Here is a 22,861-nt window from a genome sequence, read left to right on the forward strand (position 1 = left end):
CAACACTAGTGCAAATGGGACCACCACCTGTCTCTGGACCTGTGGACATACCGAATACCGAGCAATGGTGATAGAGAGCACTCGGTTGGGGGTCGCCGGGGACAGCTGACTCCTCAGATGGGAGTAATGTGACACCATAGGGCCAGTCAACAAAGACTGATTATGCAGGTTATTGTCCTGCATTCGGTTATCTCTCTTCTATGAGCTTTTTGTGCACAGACAACAACAAAAGCGTGTCCGTGGAGGCAACCATGTTTGTTCCGAGATGTGTAGCTCCAATGGGAGACTGGTCGAATGTGACTTGATGCACCTCAGAATTTTCAACTTCACCGAGATAATCGAATGCAGCATTGGTAAGCCTTGCATGCTGCTGCTTATTTGTGTAATCATACTGTAGGCGTAGTTTTAGGGGGGGACGGGCATACATAATACTTAACACACTTAAACTATTGGATTAATGAAAATGAATAACAGTAAGATGGAAAGATAAATTTCACTTTATATATTGTAACTATAACAACAATAGTTTATGAAAAAAAACTACCTGCATTGTTGCATTCTCAGCTCTGTTCTCCATATTAAGGAAATATCACTCAGATCACTTCAGAAAAGTTTTTTTTAATTCTCTGCTTCCTCTGCTTCCCAGTCACAGCACCGACAGCAGGGCTGTACCTCTTCTCCTTATATATGACCGGACTCCGCAAGAAAACACCTCCGATCGGTGAGGCTGAATACCTCGACCTCACTGTCAAGGTTTTATATTGGCTGAATCAGCCCGAAATTCGGGATGATCCCGTACTACGGGCTATAGCCAGCCGGAGCAGGGACGTCTTAGAAGAGATGTCCCTGCCCGGAGACACGCACCTTGCGAGGGAGGTGCGCAACAACGTGCGGCGGCTGAGAAGCGGGGCGGCGGAAGCGAACCTGCGTAAGGTAACCCTCTCCTGCGGACTGCCATGTGGACCGCTCTCGGAGATACCTGAGGTGCCCCAAACACCGCCGCTCCCTTTTGTCCCCCATCCGTTCCTGTCTGGTCTCCCCTGTCTGCTCCTCCTCCCTTCGTCCCGCCTGTGTCTGCTCCTCGTTCCTCTGTTCCTCCCCCGTTCACCCCTGGTCCTTTTGTTTCCCCGTTCTTTGTGCCCTCTGTCTCTCCCTTTCTTGTGTGTATCTCTGCCTTTCCCGTTTTGTGTCAGGTTTTGTTTTGGCTTTTGCCCTTGTGTCTGTTCTGTGTGTCTGTTCTGTTCCCGGTCCCTCGTTGATGTTTTGGGTTTTGATTTTCAGGTCCTGTTCCCCGGTCTTGTCTCATCCGTCGCCTCCCCTGGGGTGCGGCCGATGTGCGCGCCTTTGGGGGGGGGGGTTCTGTCACGCCCAGCTCCGTACGATCCTCGTGTGTGCCACGCCCACCTCGTTACCTCGTGTTATTTCCTAATTGTTATCACCTGTTTCCTATTTGATTTTGACTTGTCTTGTGTATTAGTCCACGTCTGTGTTAGTATCCCCAGTCCGGTCATTGTATTGTTGCGTGCCTTGTCTTCAATTAAACCCCGTGTTCCCGATCCCTGGCTTCCTGCCCATTTGTCTGCGCTGCCCATTTGACAGAAATAAACATTTTAACATTTAATTAAGTCACACTCCTCTCCGTAATTACATTTTAGATATTCACAATAGCTTTTCTCCTAGTCAAAATTGTATTCTTACTACTACAGAATGGCAATTACAGACATCCACGATCACATTCTTCCTAGTAGAAAATGTATTTCAAGATATCTAAAACTTTATTTCTCCTAGTCACAATTCCATTTAAGATATCTTTAAATCTTTACAAAGCATAAGTGGCGGTTTTAACATTTAATCGCTAGACTGGATATGTTTTGCAGATATCCATAATTTAATTCTTCCTAGTCAAAAAGAGCATTTCAGATATCCACAATGACATTCTTCATAGGTGAAATCATGTCACTTTTGCCATTCATGTCTAATATGGCTTTCAGTTTCAGATATCCACAATTATATTTCAGATATCCAGAATGTTCATTATAAATTCTTACTAGGAAAAACTCCCATTTAAGATATCTACAATCCAGTTGTTACTAGTCATATTTTTAATTTCAGATATTCAAATGGAAAAAAAACATTCCAGATATATATAATGTAATTATGAATATCCAAAAATACATTGTGAATAGTAAAAATGTCATTACAGATATCCACAATTCATATTATGACTAGTAAAAAAGCAATTGCATACATGTATATCTACATTTTAACCTAAAATGGGTCCATTGACTACTGTATCTACAATTAGCGTCACCTCATCACTCGCTCCGTCTCGCTCCACTTTCATATACCGGTGCTGTACCAGACCAGCTCACACCCTGTCATATGACTGTCATATGACCAGCTCACACATATGACTGACCCAGAAATAAACCAGGGGAGCGATAATGAGCGAAGCGGCTGTGAGTGGGGGGAGCTGGAGAAGCATACAGCTCCGTGAGCGATGAGGTCCACTTACATGCTCTGGTCAAAATTATGCATTTTGTGAATGAATGACTGTCCCATGCACTAACTGCGAACAGCTGACAGCCCCTCAACACGCCACTTGCGCCAGCTGTCTGTCTGTCAGTAGACCCTCTGGGTGACCAAGTCAAAAATGAAACTGGAACAAAACTGGTAAATCCGGCTAATATTGATTTAATTGCACTGGAGTCTGTATTTGTGCTGAACGTACAGTGCAGATGAGCTAAACGTATCTTGCTGATCACTTTCTGTTCTGCTGCATTAACAGCAAAAACTATATATTCAGCAACGTGAGGCTGACGAAACAAAAAACTTTTTATATTTTATCGTGCAAGTTATTAGCTTTCTATTAAAACGTATGTAGTTATTAATTTATTTGTAATAATGAGCATTCTGGATATCTGAAATATAATTGTGGATATCTGAAATTAAAATCCCTATAGATATGAATGGCAAAAATGACGTAATTTTTCCTAGGAAGAATGACGATGTGGATATCTGAAATGACAATTGTGGATATGAAGAATGTCATTGTGGATATTTGAAATGCTTTTTGACTAGGAAGAATTGAATTAGAGATATCTGCAATACATATCCAAACTAGCGATTAAATGTTAAAACGGCTTGGCATACCCGTCCCCCCATTGTTAATATATATTACCTATATACGCTCCAGTGTGTTAGTTACTTAATGTGCGTATCCGTGTTTTTATGTTGTGAATGATAAGTGTTGTAGCTTTGTAGTGGCGCGCATTTGTTTTCTTTAGCATCATATAAATCGTTGGCCTCCCTGTCTGTGCCGCTGCTAGTTGTCTCTGTGCTAATGATAAGGGAGAAGTCATTGATTTTATGAAAGAGTTTATCTGGTTTTAGAAAACATGACCCCTGTCCTCCTACAATATTGCAAAATGTATTGTCTTCTTACGGTCTTGGTTTTTTAGCCACCAGCCACCACTATTAATCGTAGCCCAAAAACTGGAACCATGCAGACACGTTATTATACTCACAAGACTATTGGTATAATTTCAATTAAAACGCAACATTTAAGGCTCCCATCGCCTGGATGGAGGATGAATGGCTAATGATTTGATAGATAGATGGATAGATAGATAGATAGATAGATAGATAGATAGATAGATAGATAGATAGATAGATAGATAGATGGATAGATAGATAGATAGATGGATGTAAAATGTTAATAACGAGCATCTCCACACTGACCTGTTTTTCCTCTTGTTTTTCCGAATAAAATATTTAACTTTTCGGGGTGCGTCTTGCGGGTCGCATGCATCATGCCGAAACAGCAGTACAATCAATGCAGTATTATGTGATGCTCCGTATTGCTGGCGTCATTATAGTTTCTCCTTTCACTTCAGGCTGCACGTACCCGATCTACGTGCCATTCCCAGCCTACATCGCGACAAACCATAAAGCGATCGATCATACTTAATGTTTGATTCCCACTTGTAGCAGAGGTTTTATTTGGATTTTAAGTAATTCTGCATCATTATCATATGCTCGGAGCAGGGGAGTTTCTAGCAATTGAAAAGATCAGGGGCTAAGTCAAGTTTACCTGGTGCTTGACTTTTTTGTTTTTGAAGGAGGATAATTGGCATCGGGGCTAAAATACTCGGGGCTATAGCCCGCAGTGATCGGACCTAACGACACCCATGGCTCGGAATAAACAATATTTTCAGAATACAGATGTCATATGAATTGTGTTAGAAATAAGTTCAATCTTTTGCATCCACATGAATTTAACTGTTTTTTCTGCAACTGAAAGATTATTTATTTTTAACATTTGTATCAAGAAGCATTATTATATATCAAATGGCCAGAATATTGAACCGTTTCGTTTGTATTAGTTTTCCTATCATTACAAAGACATAAAAATATATTGCAAGAGCAATTTTTCAAAGAATGCCTGTTTCAGCCAAATACTAACAAACTGAGAAACCACTGGATCAGCCTGAGAGCCACCCTACACTATCAGAAAAAGTACCAATTTGTACCTTTGAGGGTATAATTACGAGTCACTGGGGTTGTCCAAACGCTGCACCTTCTTGAGTGCCACCATTCCCTCAGCTCATCACCTCTGCAACCTACTGCCAAGACCCCATCACCTCCTGCAACCAAGTAAACCAACTCCCATTCATTTTAACAACCTAACCTGTTCAGTTAAATCTGCTTTATAACTTTTAGGAAGTGTTCCCACAGACTGCTTGCTTTGCAGAACAGTATTTCTCTCTTAAGGTTACCTATTTTAATCTGGTCACTGCGTTTTCATATTACATTATGTTTGGTTCTATTCTGTTATTTTGTGTTTGTTGTCTATGTTAAGTGTAATGTCTGTCTTATGTCAGTATAGTGTTGTCACATCGGAGAGAGCCCGGAGCGCAGACAAAAGCGCAGGACGCCAGGAGTCGAGGAAAATATGGGGTTTAATGGATGTAATTTGTCATATTTCCATATACAAGTATAGAGTGGTATGTATAGGGCACATATGTATACAGTGCATTTATGTATACAGTGGCATCCCTTCATGACTCTGTTGTGACATACAGAGAGTGAGTGACAAGTGGTGGACTAACTTTTCTGGGTGTCCTAGGCTGATGTTGGTAGGGAGCCTTCCTAAGTGGGCTATTTGAACTATTTTTTGGAGCCAAAAGAGAAAGGAGAAGGAAGTAAAAGTGATGATACATTAATAATAGGCTAATCAAAGTACAGAGTGCCAGCAGTGAACCTTAATGATTAGTGTGGGGGTGGGAGTGCTGTCAGTAAAATTTGCTGAGGGGGGAAGAGGGTATCATGCAGATGGATCGATCGGCCAAATTTAAGAAGTTTAGCTCTTTTGCTAAGGTTAGTCTTCAAGTTTAGCATACACTTGTTTGTGTTCTCTCCATGTCTGTTCGCAATATGTGTACCACTCTAGCAGAATTATATCAAAGACGTAGGAGATATGTTAGGACAGAATGTTAGTCTTGTGTCTTTGCACTGTTTGGCTACTCTGCTGAGCATGGGGTGTGTGGCTCAGTGGATTAACCTCCTTTCTTTGTGATTGGAAGGTTGCCAGTTTCAACCTTGGCCTTGGCAGAACATTTCCATTTGGCCCTTAATTAACACTTTCAGTGGCTTGGGGTGCCAGATAAGTGGCCTTACCTTGCAAATAAATCCCAAGCTTCTTTCTGAATTGTATCTGTTTGTAAGTCAATACCAACCTGCTTTGGATAATGCAATATTAAAGCATGACAGGATATGTGAGAAAAAGCTTTCCAATGTACTTAGGCAAATAAAGGATAATTTCCTTTCAAATGTGTAATTATTGTGTTCACCTAAAGGTGGATGGAGTGTTTTAAAAATATTCAGGCACTGGATAGTGACAGATTCCATTTTCAACTACTTCTTGAACAATCAACATGGATTTGCAAACCAAACAAACAAAAAGAAACTTCCTACTTACTGCCTGTTGTTTTGGTCCTGTTTGTCGACATTCTCTAAACTCAGACGGACAAAGTAATACAATACTCCCAATCAGCAGATTCTGAACCGTATTAAGATTTAAATAAGAAGATAACATAGCTCAGTAAATTCAACATACATCCACCTATTACTGTCAGCCTCAGCTGCTCAGGGCCCTTCCCATGCTCTAGGCCTCTCGCTGTTTCCTAGAAATCACGTGACTTCACCCCTCCTGCTCCCTCTTCAGGCCAGAGATGTGGAGTATGGAAAATCAGAGGGGGGAGGGTGTGTACTGGCAAGGCGTGTGACAGGCAAATGGATGGCAGTGATTCTGGGCCAAATGGGGAGGGAGGGGGGGCAGAGAATAGAGGGGACGAGTGGAAGTCCCCAAAACAGTAGCTGGATGGAGTCAGCAGTCCTGTCGGTTTCCCAGGAAGTCAGCCATGCATCAGTGGGGTTGTCACGTTACATGTACCCAGTTTTCAAGGTTTGGCATGGCTGCTTACACACTAACATCTATCACAGGGCTTGTTCTGCTCTCTGCCGGGGAAGCTGGGAAAGCACAGTGATGATCATGCAGAACAAAAAGTGAAATCTGAGCTTGGTGCTCTGACTACAGCTGTGAGTATTCCGATATACAGCACCAATCAAAGCTAACTCACATTTTTATATTGCATGTACTTTTCCTTGGGTGCTGCAGCATTCTTCACTGTAGTCTCACAACTTGCTGGGCTAGCCATTTAAATCCTGCCTCTGCTGTGTGTGTGCCTGTGGATAATGTTTTTATTACAGTACATTGTGGGGACCAAGTATCGCCCCACAATGTAATAAAACCCTGTTTTTTGACATTGTGGAGACCATTTTTCAGGTCCCAACAAAGATCTGTGAATGTATTCAAAAAAGTATAAATGCAAAAAGTCTCATATTTTGTTTGGTTACTTATGGTTAAGGTTATGGCTGGGTAGGGGTTTCGGTGATCATGTTTTCCCCATATAAATGAATGGAGAGTCCCCACAAAGATATAATTACAAACCTGTGTGTGTGTGTGTGTGTGTGTGTGTGTGTATAACCTTATCTTAGTTTCTTAAAGTTTGATTGTGTTGTTGTGTGGGTAGCAGCTTCAGGAGAGATACCCAGACCTCCCTCTTCCCAGCTACTTCTACCAGCTCCTCGGGGAGGATGCCGAGGCGTTCCCAGGCCAGCCGAGAGATATAATCCCTCCAGCGTGTCCTGGGTCTACCCTGGGGCCTCCTCCCTGTAGGACATGCACGGAAAACCTCTTCGGGTAGCCGCCCAGGAGGCATCCGCACCAGATGTCCAATCCACCTCAACTGACTCATTTCGACGTGGAGAAGCAGCGGTTCTAGTCTGAGCCCCTCCCGGATATCCAAACTTCTCACCTTATCCCTAAGGGAGAGCCCAGACACCCTGCAGAGAAACCTCATTTCGGCCGCCTGTATTCGCGATCTCATTCTTTCGGTCATTACCCATAGCTCATGACCATAGGTGAGGGTAGGGATGAAGATGGACCAATAGATCGAGAGCTTTGCTTTCCGGCTCAGTTCTTTCTTAGCCACGACGAACCGGTTAAGCGCCTGCAAAACTGTAGACGCCGCTCCGATTCATCTGTCCAGCTCCCGATCTCGCCTACCCTCACTCGTGAACAAGACCCCGAGATACTTGAACTCCTCCACTTGAGGCAGTACCTCTTCCCTTACCAGAAGAGGGCAATCCACCCGTTTCCAGCTGAGAACCATGGTCTCGGATTTGGAGGTGCTAATCCTCATCCCCGCCACTTCGCACTCGGCTGCAAACTGCCCCAGAGCACACTGGAGGTCCCCAGCAGATGAAACCAACAGGACGACATCAACCGCAAAAAGCAGCGAGGCAATCCTGAGGCCACCAAACTGGACACCCTCAACACCCTGGCTGCGCCTAGAAATCCTATATTATAAACAGGACCGATGACAACTGCATTGCAAGTCTATAAATAATAAATTCCTGTATTTCTTCATTCTGTTCCATTTGTAGGAATTATGAGCTCAGGTAAATTTTAATATGTCCACCAATATGTTTTAAATTAATAAAATTTTAATTAATTATTATTTAATGACGATTATTGCCTAATCGTTATGCCAAATGGTCGGCTCCTCCAAACTCAATTGAGGTATCCCCGTAAATCTGTTAATGTGAGACTTAAATGGGAATCACTAATTACCAGTATCGCTTAATATCCTGGGTTAGAAAGCTCGTCCCACGAGCTGCATCACCAGGTAATGTAAAGGATTGGTAGCGAAGCTACAAGGCAGACATACCATGACATATTCACATTAAAAGCAGCACATCTTATCCTTAGATAGGCATGGCCGTTAGTTTGTGGTAATATCATTATAAGTTGCTTATCTGGACACAACATATCTTGATTGGTGTGGCTTATCCCAATTGATCTTCTCCAAAATGGATAATGTACACCTTAATTCAGTTCTTTTTAATATAGCATGGTAGAACAAAGAAAGCTTGCTAACAGACCAAGATCAGATAAGGACCACAAAGGAATGTTGGAAGAGAAGGGGGGGGTTGTTATAACCACGAGAACATATATGCAGTGGTAGCTATACCTATTTAGTTATTCAAATTTATATGTGTTCAAGTGTAAAGGGGTAAAATAGGTGATACTCCGTAAACATGGTTATAAGGGTGGCACACAAAACACTAAGATTATCTAAGGACACATACAACATAACCTATCTGTATATTGAGACTAGTAGTCGTGAGTAAATCAATATACAGGGTATACAAAAGCCAAACTTAAATGAAACTTCCTTTAGGGTGTTGGTCTGTTGGGTGAGTGATATGTAAGGCAGGATGTCTGGGGGAGGGGGTTGTGTACCAAGTCGAGAGACCCCTGTCCATTAGGTCCACTCTGCTGTCTGTAGGTCCCTAAATCTTTGGGCAATAAAAGTTGGAGTGCTAGCCTCCCTTGTTATCTGTGTGTGTGTGTGTATGTGTGTTTCAGTCTGTTTATGTGTGTGGGGTCACTAACCCCCCTTTGGTGCCTAGGCCAATGTGTACCTCTTGTACCAGGCTAGGCCTGGTTTCAGGCCACCTGGAATTTAAGCACTGTGATATGTGCATGTGTGATCCTACACATTGTTATGTCAAAAACAACCCCTCTGCACTTCTCCAGGTTTGAATCACTTCAGGTCATGCATTCACCCTTTCTGTGCTTAAAAATATACAAGTTACCCAAATATTTCAGATTTTGGCTACTAAATTCAAAGGCTGCTTCTTCTTAATTCAAAAGTGCCTATGGTCTAAAGCAGGATTTTGATTTCAGGTAAGTGTCCTCTGACTATTGATTGGTACTATTCATCTTCATTTTGCTTAAGTGTTTTTCCTTTATGAATCACTGAGGCCTGACTCACACACACCTACAATTTCCCGGCATATGATTATTCACACTGCTTTATGTTTAGATGTAAGGGAACCTTTAGTAATGCAAGCAATCTAATTGCCACTATGAAAAAGTAGAAAAAGAAACTAGGAAATTGTTTTGGTGCAGGTGGTGGCATGAAGTGTACAATTGAACATCCATCCATTCATCCATCCTCCACTGCAGATCTGGGTATGGGTTGCGAGGGTAGCAGTCTACACAGAGATGCCCAGACCTCCCTATCACCAGCCTCCTCCAATAGCTCCACTGGGGGGGATACAAAAGCATTCCCAGGCCAGCCGAAAGATATATTCCCCCCAGTGTGTCCTGGGTCCGCGTCAGCGCCTCCTCCTGGTTGGACATGCCCAGAATACCTCAGGAAGGTGACCAGGAGGCATCCTAGATAGATGCCTGAACCACATCAACTGGCTCCTTTCGATGCAGAGGAACAGTGGCTCTACTTTGAGCCCCTCCTGAATGAGCCCCTCACCTTCTCTCTAAGGCTGTGCCCAGATATCCGGCAGAGGAAATTCATTTCTGCTGCTTGTATCTGCAATCTCATTCTTTCAGTCACTATCCAAAACTTGTGACCATGTGAGTGTAAGAATGTAGATCGACCAGTAAATCTATAACTTTGTTTTTTGACTCTGCTCTCTCTACACCATGACAGACGAGTACAACGTCTGTGTTACTGCTGGCACTGCAGTGATCCAATAGTTGATCTCTCCCCTCCATTACTCCCTCACTCAAAAAAGACAAACATACAGAAAACATATAAAATAAAACAGAGGTAGAAATAGAAATTATGGTGTGAAAATAATTAATATACAGTTTAATACAGAAAAAACACTTCCAAACCACTATGCTACTGCAAGGTTCATATGAATTTGGTTTTTCTCAAATGTAATGATACCAAAAAGAAATCCTTTTAAGTGAAATGATCATAGACTAATTGTTCTTAAACCTATAGAATATAGAAATTTAGCCTGTAATATCTGCTGAGCTCCAGCTTGAGTTTAGCATTATACAGGACCAGGCCTGTCATGTCTTGCTCGTACCCAGAGAAAAGATTATCTCACTGTCATTTCCCCATGTTTGCTCAGGGTCTTTCGACAAGGTGAGAGAGGTCTGCAGGCTTCCTGAACAATCCAATACTCTACATTCTGAAGAAACAGGCAGACTTTTTCACAAGAAGGCTTATAATCCCATTACAAACAGGAAAAATTTTAGAGAAACACCAAGGAAGCATAAACTGAGCTACAAGTCAATAGCCTAGAAAAAGCAACAGTTTTACTCCTCTCCTGGCCTCTTCTCCTAATCCACAGCTCGCTGTGCCAATGACAAAATCACCTTCTGAAAGGGACAAATTAAAAGGAAAAATGACAGTAATACAATCTGCAAACCATTTCTCTTCAGATCATGCTGACATTCCCACTGTCAAATGAGTTGTACTATATACAGTATGCTTCTCCCTCTTCAGCTGTTCAGGGGTGGGGGCCTCTGTCCTCTGTGTAGGGCTTGACTTTCTCCTTTTATTGATTGTACAAATTCTTAGCAAACAGGGCACAGGTGTGACAGCTCAGGGACATATGTGGCAACAATCTACAGCACCCAACAACCATGTGACAAACATAATTTCAACACAAATCACAATGGCAGTTCAAGCAAACATTCACTTCCAGTTCACACAGGGCCATGCCACCAAAGCCACAGTCAGAATTCAAGCAAATTTCTATTACAACTGGCAGCACAGTAGAGAAACTGAGTCACATCCCAGCTGTCTCGACAGATACCTTAAGCTAAAGGAACCAAGCCCGTCTGCCAGTCCTAACCCTATGGCTAATCGTTATAACAAACCTAACCCTAACCCTAACCTACCTGATTTGGTTGATGCAATATTAAAGCTACTCATACTCATTATCCCTTTATTTGGCCATCACATCAGGAAAACAATAGAAGTTTGCAACTAATTATGCCCCGCCCTCCCCTGCACGTCTTGTCTGAATATTAAAATTAGTATTGGATTATTTTATTCTCTTTGAATAGGCACTACAACCCATTTTGCCATCAATATCAAATAAGGAAAAATAAGCTAGATGCTGTATATTGAAGAAAAACATTTCTCTTCTTCTAATGGACAACAACCGATTTCATCATCAGATCAGACTTCCAGCTGCAGTTATATGAGTCCTGACCCAGCTCTTTGTGTGTCTGGTGTCTGCCTGTTCTTCCTGTTTTGCAATGGATTTTCCCCATTGTTCAAAAACATGCAGATTGGTGGACTGTCATGTTTAATAATGTTTAATTTATATAGCACCTTTCCAGAGCTCAAGGTTTTTTTGCCAAAATATAACAAAAAACATGTAGAAATTCAATTGAAGCAATTTAAACAAAACAAATTAAAATGTGAAACGAAACAAAACAAAAAATTAAATTATGTAAATTTCAAGTAAACAATACAGACATTATGAAGTGGCAGCCAAAAAATGCAAGTAAGATTGTTGGAAAAGGTTTCAATATCACCTACTCCTGCCATTGTCCTCTGAGGTTGAGTCGCCCCCTGCTGGCTGCACGCCCGAGGCGCCTGTGTGTGCTCCTGCGGCGCCCCCAGAGGCGCCTGTGTGTGCTCCTGCGGCGCCCCCAGAGGCGCCTGTGTGTGCTCTCACTCTCACTACCCTCAGCCCCTGTTCCAGTCCCGCAGAGGCCTGCTGCCCCAGGGTGCCCTACTTCCCAAGCCCCGAAGGTCCCCTCTGCTCCCTGTTGCCCCCTGCCCTTAGATCCCTTGGCCCCTGTGTTCACTCCCCGTCCTTTGTCACCGTTGTTCCCTTCTGGTTCCTTTGTGCCCTCCATGTTTGCTCCTCGTCCTTCCATGCCATTGCTCCCCTCTGGTCCCTTCGGGCCCTCCATGTTTCCCCTTCACCCCTCAGTGCCTTCGTCTTTGGTTGGTCCCTTTGTGCCCCCTGTGGTTCCCCCTCGTCCCTCGGTGTCTTCTAGTCCCTTTGTGGCCCCCACATGTTCTCTTCGTCCTTCTGTGCCTTTGTCCCCTTTCGGTTCCTTTGTGTGTCCTTCTCGTCCATTTGTGCCCACGCCCCCTGTTCGTCCCTGTGTGCCCCCTGGTGTGGTCCCTCCATTGTCCCCTTTAGTGTCCCCGGTTCCCATGTTTTCGTCGTTGGTGTCTTTGTGTTTGTCTGCATTCCCCGTGGTTTGTGGCTTACTGTTTGAGTTGTCCACCTTGTGCCAGTTCTGTGTGTCCATACTGTTCCCTGTGCCCCGTTGAGGTTGTTGTTCTTTTTGTCTTCCCAGGTACCGTCGTGTCCCCGGTCTCCGTCGCTCTGCTCCCCTTAGGCGCGCCTTTGGGGGGGGGTCCTGTCATGCCCCGATCGTCCGCTCCTCTCATGTGCCACGCCCCCTCGTTAACCTCATGTGGATTCCCCGTGTTTATCAGCTGTTTCTGGTTACTGTCATTAGTGCAATGTATTTAGTCCGCGTTTCAGTTTGTTTCCCCAGTCCGGTCATTGTAATGTTACCCAGTGTTTTGCCTGTCCCTCTCGTTGTTGTTCTTATTAAAACCCCGATTTCGCCCCGACTTCTGGTTTCCTGAGCATCTATCAACGCTCCGTGTGCCGTGAGGCGTAACAGGTACAAACAATTTTTCCCATAAGGAATAATGGGAAAGGGATTAATTGGTTTTCCAGCCCCAAAATACCCCCATACAAAACATTTATAGGCACAATAATTGACCTTTTAGTGACAATATAAGTAGTACTGGTTGAGTATATCATATTTTTTGGCATATTAGACAACACTTTCATCTTTAAATGCATAAAAAACTGCGCTATGACTGTACATGAAAGAGACCAAGTCCTGTACGCTAGGTTAGGCTGCTCGGCATAGCCTACACCGAGCATAAAAAAATTGTTGCTAACAATAAAACATTGAATAACAAGCCTAAATATTACAGTAAATTGTGTTACTAATAAAAATGTAGAAAAAAATTATCAGTGCTATCATAAATTTTACGAAAAATTGCTTACGATACGGCAATCAGTTAGCCTATGCGGGAAGGATACGTACCTCTTTCCCGTATTGTAACACATTTGGTTACTCCCGAGCACCACTTTCCATCTCTCAACGTGTCTAACAGGTTTTCCCCACTCAGAGAAACACCCACTGAGACATCTGTTGAAAGTGCTCTGCCGATAGGTGATTCTATCCTACAAGACGTGAAAATAGCTAGACCGTTATCGGCACCAGCAGTTGAGGTAAATTGTTTACCGGGAGCCAGAGCACCGGAAATCAGGGCCAATCTTAAGGTGCTGACGAGAAATAGACATAGATATTCTAAGATAGTTGTCCACGTCGGCGCCAATGATGTCAAGCTCAGACAGTCTGAGGTTACGAAAAGTAATTTTAAAGAGGTGTGTGAGGTAGCCAAGACAATGTCCCAGGCAGTAATCATCTCTGGCCCCCTCCCAGCTAGATGTGGCGCTGAGACCTACAGCAGGCATTGGTCACTGAACTGCTGGCTGTCAAGGTGGTGATATGAAAATAGCATAGGTATTGTAGATAACTGGTCCATTTTCGAGGGGAAGCCTGGTCTTTTGAGCCGAGACGGTATCCACTCCTCATGGGAGATTTCTGCCCGTATTTCAATGAACTTAGCAGCTAGCCTTTATGCAGATACAGGTTTAGGCGGCCTTTGACGAACTGGAGCTAAGGCCAGGCCGCAGGCAGAAAGCCTAAACTGGCCACCTGCGAGTTGCCTTGAGTCGTCACCTAGGTACCACCATATTGACATTGTCTCTGTGCCCTGAACCAAAAATAGTACACGTAGACCGCAAAAAGCATCCCTTTCAACTTTAATTTGTATTAAGTTAGAGCAGCTGATACAGACCACCTGCACCACTAAGCTAAAAATAGAATTACTAAATATTAGATCATTAACTACTAAGGCACTTATTCTAAATGAAATGATTTCGGACCATGTCCTAAACATGCTCTGCCTAACAGAGACATGGGTTAAACCTAATGAGTACTTAGCCTTAAATGAAGCGACGCCTCTGCGATATAGTTATGAGCACAGACCCCAACTAAATGTTAAAGGCGGAGGCGTTGCAGCAATTTATGAAGAAACACTTCTAATAACGCAGAAGTCAGGATTTAAATTTAAATCATTCGAAATATTGTTCCTCAAAATTTCAAGCACCTTTTCAAAATCTAAAACTCTATCTCTCCCCCTCATTATAATCTACCATCCACCAGGTCCTTATTTGTAATTTTTATCTGAATTTGCAGAATTCCTTTCAGACCTAGTTACTTCAACTGAGAGAGCAATAATTGTGGGGGATTTTAATATTCATGTAGACAACAAACATGATCCCCTGACAATAGCCTTTACTAATATACTCGACTCTATGGGTATCACTCAAAATGTAATTGGGCCTACCCACAACTGCGGTCATAATTTTTATTTAATCCTATTGTTTGGTCTTGATATAGATAATGTAACTCTACTGCCTCAGACCAGTACTATCTCTGACCATCATCTTATTACATTCAATATACAGTATACCTTGCTCAAAATATTAGCCCCCTGACTCGCTTCTATGCCAAACGTACAATCACATCAAATACAGCGAGTAACTTTAATGTTGAATCCTGCTGAACTTGATAGCATTACGGATTGTTTAGCATCTACGCTTAGTTCCACCCTAGATACAAAATATATTGGAGTGAGCATGTAGCATAGACCACACTTTCCAGTTAAACCAGGGTTTAATCATTGGGATAGGTCTTACAGCATTTTGTGGGAACAATGTTCTCAATTCATGTGCTAATATAACCAGTTACAGCTGCAGTATACTCTTCTAAGTCAACCATAGCAACAGTTCTAAACACACCCCAGATCTGATTCTTCAGTCCACACTTACAGTTTTACTTACAGGGGGAGCTCGCTTGATGGGGTGTCTGTAGGTTGGGTAGAGGAACACTGAGATGTGGTCTGACTGACTGAAGGGTGGCAGGGGCACAACCTTATTGACATCCTTCACATTGCTGTACACTTGGTCAAGAAGGTTACTGTCATGCCCCGATCGTCCGCTCCTTCCATGTGCCACGCCCCCTCATTAACCCTGTGTGGATTCCCAGTGTTTACCAGCTGTTCCTGATTGTTGTCATTAGTCCATTGTATTTAGTCCACGTTTCCGTTTGTTTCCCCAGTCCGGTCATTGCATTGTCAATCTGTTGTTGCTTGTCAATCTGTTGTTGCAGTTGAGCACACTGATGCCGAGGCACTAGAGGTCATTGATTATCAGTAGCAGTGGAGCTTCAAAGGACCTTTTGCTGACCCAAGTCTTGGATTTGCTGCAGGCAGGTAGGTGGCCAGAATGGAGGGATGTTTAGACCCTCTATTCCCAGTGATCCACCTTCAAGGTGCTCGATGAGCTGCTGTACTGGTGCTGGCAGTCCCCAGAATGTGACTGGCATCTGCTCAACTGTTGGGTGTTCCGGAGCCTTCGTCTCACAGTCCTGCGGGTTTCACTAGTGTGATGGGAGCCAGCAGCAAAGACTTTGGGAAAACTGCATTGCTGCTTCTATTACCCTGGCTGCAGCCAGGACACCAAACTATTCATACATTGCTGCGATGTATACACTACCCAGAAGGATCCAAGCCATCACTCCTGAGCACTGCTGCAGTCGTACTAGATAGAAGCACCAATGGAGAGGGTGAGGGTAGACATGCTGGGCTGTTCTCCCTGTAGAGATCCTGGGAATTGCTATGTCTTGGTAGGCATGAATTATTACACCGAGTGACCCGAGGCATACACGGTTCCTAACTAGAGCACAGCAACCACAGCTGAGAAACTTCTGGAGGAGGAGTTCTGCTGCCTCAGTGTGCCGAAGTGCACATTGACCAGGGTTGGACCTTGGAAGCACAGGCACATGGCGAGGTCTGCAAGCACTAGGCATTTTGAAGAACTATACCACCCCCTTCATTCCCAAAGTGACGGGTTGGTGGAGGGGTTTCATCATACGCTTCCTGCGCAGTTTGTCATCCTCATCGGCCAACACTAGTGCAAATGGGACCACCACCTGTCTCTGGACCTGTGGACATACCGAATACCGAGCAATGGTGATAGAGAGCACTCGGTTGGGGGTCGCCGGGGACAGCTGACTCCTCAGATGGGAGTAATGTGACACCATAGGGCCAGTCAACAAAGACTGATTATGCAGGTTATTGTCCTGCATTCGGTTATCTCTCTTCTATGAGCTTTTTGTGCACAGACAACAACAAAAGCGTGTCCGTGGAGGCAACCATGTTTGTTCCGAGATGTGTAGCTCCAATGGGAGACTGGTCGAATGTGACTTGATGCACCTCAGAATTTTCAACTTCACCGAGATAATCGAATGCAGCATTGGTAAGCCTTGCATGCTGCTGCTTATTTGTGTAATCATAGGCGTAGTTTTAGGGGGGGACGGGCATACATAATACTTAACACACTTAAACTATTGGATTAATGAAAATGAATAACAGTAAGATGGAAAGATAAATTTCACTTTATATATTGTAACTATAACAACAATAGTTTATGAAAAAAAACTACCTGCATTGTTGCATTCTCAGCTCTGTTCTCCATATTAAGGAAATATCACTCAGATCACTTCAGAAAAGTTTTTTTTAATTCTCTGCTTCCTCTGCTTCCCAGTCACAGCACCGACAGCAGGGCTGTACCTCTTCTCCTTATATATGACCGGACTCCGCAAGAAAACACCTCCGATCGGTGAGGCTGAATACCTCGACCTCACTGTCAAGGTTTTATATTGGCTGAATCAGCCCGAAATTCGGGATGATCCCGTACTACGGGCTATAGCCAGCCGGAGCAGGGACGTCTTAGAAGAGATGTCCCTGCCCGGAGACACGCACCTTGCGAGGGAGGTGCGCAACAACGTGCGGCGGCTGAGAAGCGGGGCGGCGGAAGCGAACCTGCGTAAGGTAACCCTCTCCTGCGGACTGCCATGTGGACCGCTCTCGGAGATACCTGAGGTGCCCCAAACACCGCCGCTCCCTTTTGTCCCCCATCCGTTCCTGTCTGGTCTCCCCTGTCTGCTCCTCCTCCCTTCGTCCCGCCTGTGTCTGCTCCTCGTTCCTCTGTTCCTCCCCCGTTCACCCCTGGTCCTTTTGTTTCCCCGTTCTTTGTGCCCTCTGTCTCTCCCTTTCTTGTGTGTATCTCTGCCTTTCCCGTTTTGTGTCAGGTTTTGTTTTGGCTTTTGCCCTTGTGTCTGTTCTGTGTGTCTGTTCTGTTCCCGGTCCCTCGTTGATGTTTTGGGTTTTGATTTTCAGGTCCTGTTCCCCGGTCTTGTCTCATCCGTCGCCTCCCCTGGGGTGCGGCCGATGTGCGCGCCTTTGGGGGGGGGGGTTCTGTCACGCCCAGCTCCGTACGATCCTCGTGTGTGCCACGCCCACCTCGTTACCTCGTGTTATTTCCTAATTGTTATCACCTGTTTCCTATTTGATTTTGACTTGTCTTGTGTATTAGTCCACGTCTGTGTTAGTATCCCCAGTCCGGTCATTGTATTGTTGCGTGCCTTGTCTTCAATTAAACCCCGTGTTCCCGATCCCTGGCTTCCTGCCCATTTGTCTGCGCTGCCCATTTGACAGAAATAAACATTTTAACATTTAATTAAGTCACACTCTGTTAACATGTGAATGTAAATGTATGCTCTCAATTATATATGGTCTGTCATAATTTGATTGTACGGTAGGGGGCATTGAGCTGTGATGCGCATGCTCGAAGTGTATATAAGTGTATATGTGTGTGTTTGCGTACGATAAAAGAAAGAGGACGGAGATTGTTCCCAGTTCATATAGTCAATAACGTGTTGTGTGAATTTATTTTCCTCCGATATTATAATTCCTTTATTGTTAGTCTTCTCCTAATTTTTCTCACCGCTGCACCGACAGTTTTGTCGATGTGCCAACAGGTTATGGGCCCAGAACTCGTGTGAGAATATTACCGCGAAAGTTCGAGAAGACAGCGTGGTAGACATGTCTGACGCACAAGCTATTAAACCCAGGTTGAGGGAACAAACTAATCGATGGAACAGGTTAGTGTTTGACGGAGATGAAAAGAATTATGAACTATGGGAAACTAAATTTTTGGGCCATCTACGATTGCAAGGGCTAAAAGAAACGATACTTAAGGAGCCCACTGGAGAAAATGCAAGAGCAGAAGACGCCGAGAAAAATGGCGAAGCATATGCCGAGTTAATACAATTTCTAGATGATAAAAGTCTCTCCCTCGTTATGCGAGAAGCGGCAGATGACGGCAGAAAAGCGTTACAGATTTTAAGAGACTATTATGCAGGTAAGGGCAAACCACGAATAATTAGCTTATATACTGAGTTGACTTCCTTACAGAAAACGCAGGGAGAAAGCGTGACTGATTATATCATTCGTGCAGAAAATGCCATTACGGCCCTAAGAAATGCAGGGGAAACCTTAGGTGATGGACTTTTAATAGCAGAGGAGTTATGAAGACACGGAGAAATATAGTGCTTGTGCAACAGAGGACAACGTGATGAAATTTCAAGTACAAGAAAGGCCTGGTGCTCCGATGTACAGCAACACGGGCATCGTGTGCTATAGGTGCGGAGAAAAAGGACATAAAGCCAGAGTATGTTCAAGAAAACATCCCGGACAGTCCCAGTGGTGCAGCCATTGCAAAAGTAAGACTCACAGAGACGCAACGTGCAGAAGGAGACCGCGTGATAAAGACAACGCCAAGCAGATGGCTGAGAAGGACACCGAATATAGTTTCGTTTTCAAGACGAGTGAAAACACGACGCAGCCGAGAGTGGAACTGAAGGGTCTGATGGTCGATACAGGCGCGACGTCACACATCATTACCGACATAAAGAAGTTTCAAGCGTTTGACAGTGATTTCCAACCGGATAAACACACCATGGAATTGGCGGACGGAACAAAAACCATCGGAGTGGCGCAACGGAGAGGTGACGCACTAGTAAAGCTGATGGACAGCAGAGGACGACGTTGTACAGCGACGCTGAGAGACGCGTTATACATTCCCTCGTATCCACAGGACATTTTTTCCGTGAAGGCAGCGACAGCGAATGGCGCCAGGGTGATCTTCCAGAAAGGGAAAGATAAAATTAAGCTTAGAGATGGTAATGAATTTGACATTAAGGAATATAACAGACTTTATTTCTTAAACACAATTAATGATGAAAGTGATGACAATTGTAATAGTTGTCAGAGTATGCAGAAGTGGCACGAGGTTCTTGGACACTGCAATTTCGACGACATTCTTAAGTTAAAATATGTTGTTGATGGCATGAATATTAAGGGTAAAGTTGATAAGTCTTCCCTTAACTGTGAGGTGTGCGTTAAGGGAAAATTCATTCAGAGCAGAAACAGAAACCCTGACAGTAGAGCTAGTGAAGCACTTGGACTAGTGCACACAGATTTAGCAGGTCCAATTGAGCCAGCATCAAGAGAGGGACATAAATATGCAATGACTTTTACTGATGATTTTTCCAGTACAGTATTTGTATATTTTCTGAAAAACAAAAGTGACACTACAGCAGCTTTGGAGAAGTTCATTGCAGACACGGCACCTTATGGTAAAGTTAAATGCATACGATCTGACAATGGTACAGAGTTCGTAAATAGAGAATTTAAGTCACTACTAACCAAAAGTGGGATTAGGCATGAAACATCAGCACCTTATTCGCCACACCAAAATGGCACTGCAGAACGCCAGTGGAGAACACTTTTCGATATGGCTAGGTGCATGATCATTGAGAGTAACTTACCCAAAGACATGTGGGTGTATGCGGTACAGACAGCAGCAGTAGTCAGGAACCGGTGTTACTGTAGTCGTACCAAACAAACACCGTACTTTATGTTGACTGGAAAGAGGCCTAACATTTCTAGGATGCAAACATTTGGAACAGTGTGTTTTGCATACAGGCAAGACAAAAAGAAATTAGATTCTAGGTGTGAGAAGGGAGTTTTTGTTGGATACGACAAATATAGCCCCGCCTACCTAGTGTACTATCCAGATACCGGTAAGGTCCTGAAGCACAGGCTTGTGAAATTTGTTGAAAGGAGTACAGCAGAGCAGGACACACAGACTGACCAGATAAATGTTGATGACTGTAGTGACGATGACATGAGGAGGAAAGCCGACACTAGACAGATCTGTAGGACCAGTGACATCCTAGAAGTCACTGAAGAGAATCAAGTACCAACTCAGGGCAGCCAAATTTGTACAGACAGTTCTGATAGACGCTACCCCAGCAGAGAGCATAGGAAGCCAGGGTACTTGAATGACTATGAAACTGATGGTAACACGGATGACCAAATACTAACCAATATCGACTATTGTTACAGGTTAATTAGTAATGTACCACAGACATTTCCAGAAGCTGTAAATTCTGTTGAGTCCAATAAGTGGATGGATGCTATGAAAGAGGAGATGCACTCCTTGAGAGAAAATGACACGTTCACTTTGACCACCTTACCCGAAGGTAAAAATGCAGTGGGGGGAAGGTGGGTATATACAATTAAAGACAACCCTGATGGTTCGGAGACGTACAAAGCAAGGTACGTAGCAAAAGGGTATAGTCAGGTAGCTGGAGTTGACTACAGAGAAACCTTTTCACCAACAGCTAACATGACGAGCATTAGAGTGTTAATGCAGATTGCAGCACAAAATGACATGGTGTTACATCAAATGGATGTAAAGACTGCATATTTACATGCACCGATAGACTGTGAAGTGTACATGGAACAGCCAGAAGGATTCGAAGTTGAATCAGAGAAAAATGAAAAATTGGTATACAAATTGGAAAAGTCATTGTATGGATTAAAACAATCAGGCAGAAATTGGAACAAAATGTTACACGATCACTTGTGTGAAAATGGATTCATACAAAATCCAGCTGACCATTGTGTGCACACTAAAGAAATGAGATGTGACAAAGTAATTCTTATTATTTGGGTTGATGACTTGATACTTGCTGCAAGTGATGAGAATTCAATGCAAACTGTGAAAGAAATGCTGACACAGAAGTTTAAAATGAAAGACCTTGGAAAACTGAGACATTTCTTGGGTATAGATTTTGAATTAGGAGATGGTTTTGTAAAGATGAGCCAAAAGAGATATATTCAGAAACTCTTAGAAAAGTTTGACATGACAGAATGTAAGTCCAGACTAACACCGTGTGAGCAGAAACTGAATTGTACTGAAGATGTGTTTGTTGATTCCAGGAAATTCAGGGAGTTAGTTGGAAGTTTAATTTATGTGACAACTTGTACCAGACCCGACTTAAGTTTTATAGTCAGCAAATTATCACAGTACCTGTCTAACCCCTGTGATCAACATTGGGTGACAGCAAAACATGTGTTAAGATACCTAAAAGGCACAGTTGGTTATGAAATGTGTTACAAAAAGTGTAAGAATAACCTAAAACTGCAGGCCTATAGTGACGCAGATTGGGCAGCAGATTCAGATGACAGACGGAGCATGACTGGATATTGTTTCAGTTTGAGTGAAACTGGAGGTTTGATTTCATGGAAAACAAAGAAACAATCTACAGTTGCTCTGTCCACATGTGAGGCTGAGTATATGGCGCTTACCGCCACAGCACAGGAGAGTGTATACCTTACTCAGCTATTACATACCATCGATGAGGAAACGTGTTATGCACCAGTGAAAATTTATGAAGATAATCAAGGTGCAATTGCCCTAGCAAAGAACCCTGTAAGCAGGCAGAGGTGTAAACACATAGATATCAAATACCACTACATAAGATCCATGTTAAACGAGGGAAAAATTACACTGGACTATTGTCCAACAGACGAGATGGTTGCTGACCTTTTGACAAAACCTGCAACAAAGGTGAAGTTAGGAAAGTTTAAAGGATTTATGTTTGGTATGTAAATCCATGTGTTGATTGTTGTGGTAGGTGGTACAGTGATAATACTGTAAGAACATGTTTAAGTTAGCAATGTGAGAGCAAGTGGGGGTGTTAACATGTGAATGTAAATGTATGCTCTCAATTATATATGGTCTGTCATAATTTGATTGTACGGTAGGGGGCATTGAGCTGTGATGCGCATGCTCGAAGTGTATATAAGTGTATATGTGTGTGTTTGCGTACGATAAAAGAAAGAGGACGGAGATTGTTCCCAGTTCATATAGTCAATAACGTGTTGTGTGAATTTATTTTCCTCCGATATTATAATTCCTTTATTGTTAGTCTTCTCCTGATTTTTCTCACCGCTGCACCGACAGTTTTGTCGATGTGCCAACACACTCCTCTCCGTAATTACATTTTAGATATTCACAATAGCTTTTCTCCTAGTCAAAATTGTATTCTTACTACTACAGAATGGCAATTACAGACATCCACGATCACATTCTT

At 43.4% G+C, this 22,861-nt stretch overlaps 1 protein-coding gene, 1 long non-coding RNA gene and 1 pseudogene across 5 annotated transcripts in view; 2 read left to right on the plus strand and 1 right to left on the minus strand.

Annotated features, from left to right (window-relative positions):
• Positions 1–6,131, minus strand: part of LOC111834231 (tumor necrosis factor alpha-induced protein 2-like) — a 57,471-nt gene extending 51,340 nt beyond the window's left edge. The window contains exons 1-2 of one of the 3 annotated variants that reach the window (XM_072702655.1): positions 5,981–6,131; positions 4,533–4,646 (exon numbers count right to left, since the gene is read on the minus strand). In XM_072702655.1, the coding sequence (XP_072558756.1) occupies positions 4,533–4,646; positions 5,981–6,011 (145 nt within the window). In that variant the 5' untranslated portion in view covers positions 6,012–6,131. Of the gene's footprint in view, positions 1–3,741; positions 4,042–4,532; positions 4,647–5,980 lie in introns of those variants that run through there. The other 2 variants (XM_023793293.2, XM_023793292.2) reach the window with 2 other exon arrangements.
• A 131-nt stretch (positions 6,132–6,262) lies between these two features.
• Positions 6,263–8,965, plus strand: LOC140580929 (uncharacterized). Of its 2 annotated transcripts, none has more exons than XR_011984072.1 (2): positions 6,263–6,600; positions 7,060–8,965. It is a non-coding gene; the product is annotated as an uncharacterized lncRNA (long non-coding RNA). The 2 variants fall into 2 exon arrangements; XR_011984071.1 differs by having other exon boundaries at positions 7,098–8,965.
• A 4,472-nt stretch (positions 8,966–13,437) lies between these two features.
• LOC140581084 (uncharacterized) lies at positions 13,438–14,176 on the plus strand (annotated as a pseudogene).
• The last annotated feature ends 8,685 nt before the right edge of the window (positions 14,177–22,861 follow it).

The sequence above is a fragment of the Paramormyrops kingsleyae genome, chromosome 19, assembly GCF_048594095.1.
Source record: "Paramormyrops kingsleyae isolate MSU_618 chromosome 19, PKINGS_0.4, whole genome shotgun sequence".
NCBI classification, from domain to species: Eukaryota; Metazoa; Chordata; class Actinopteri; order Osteoglossiformes; family Mormyridae; genus Paramormyrops; species Paramormyrops kingsleyae.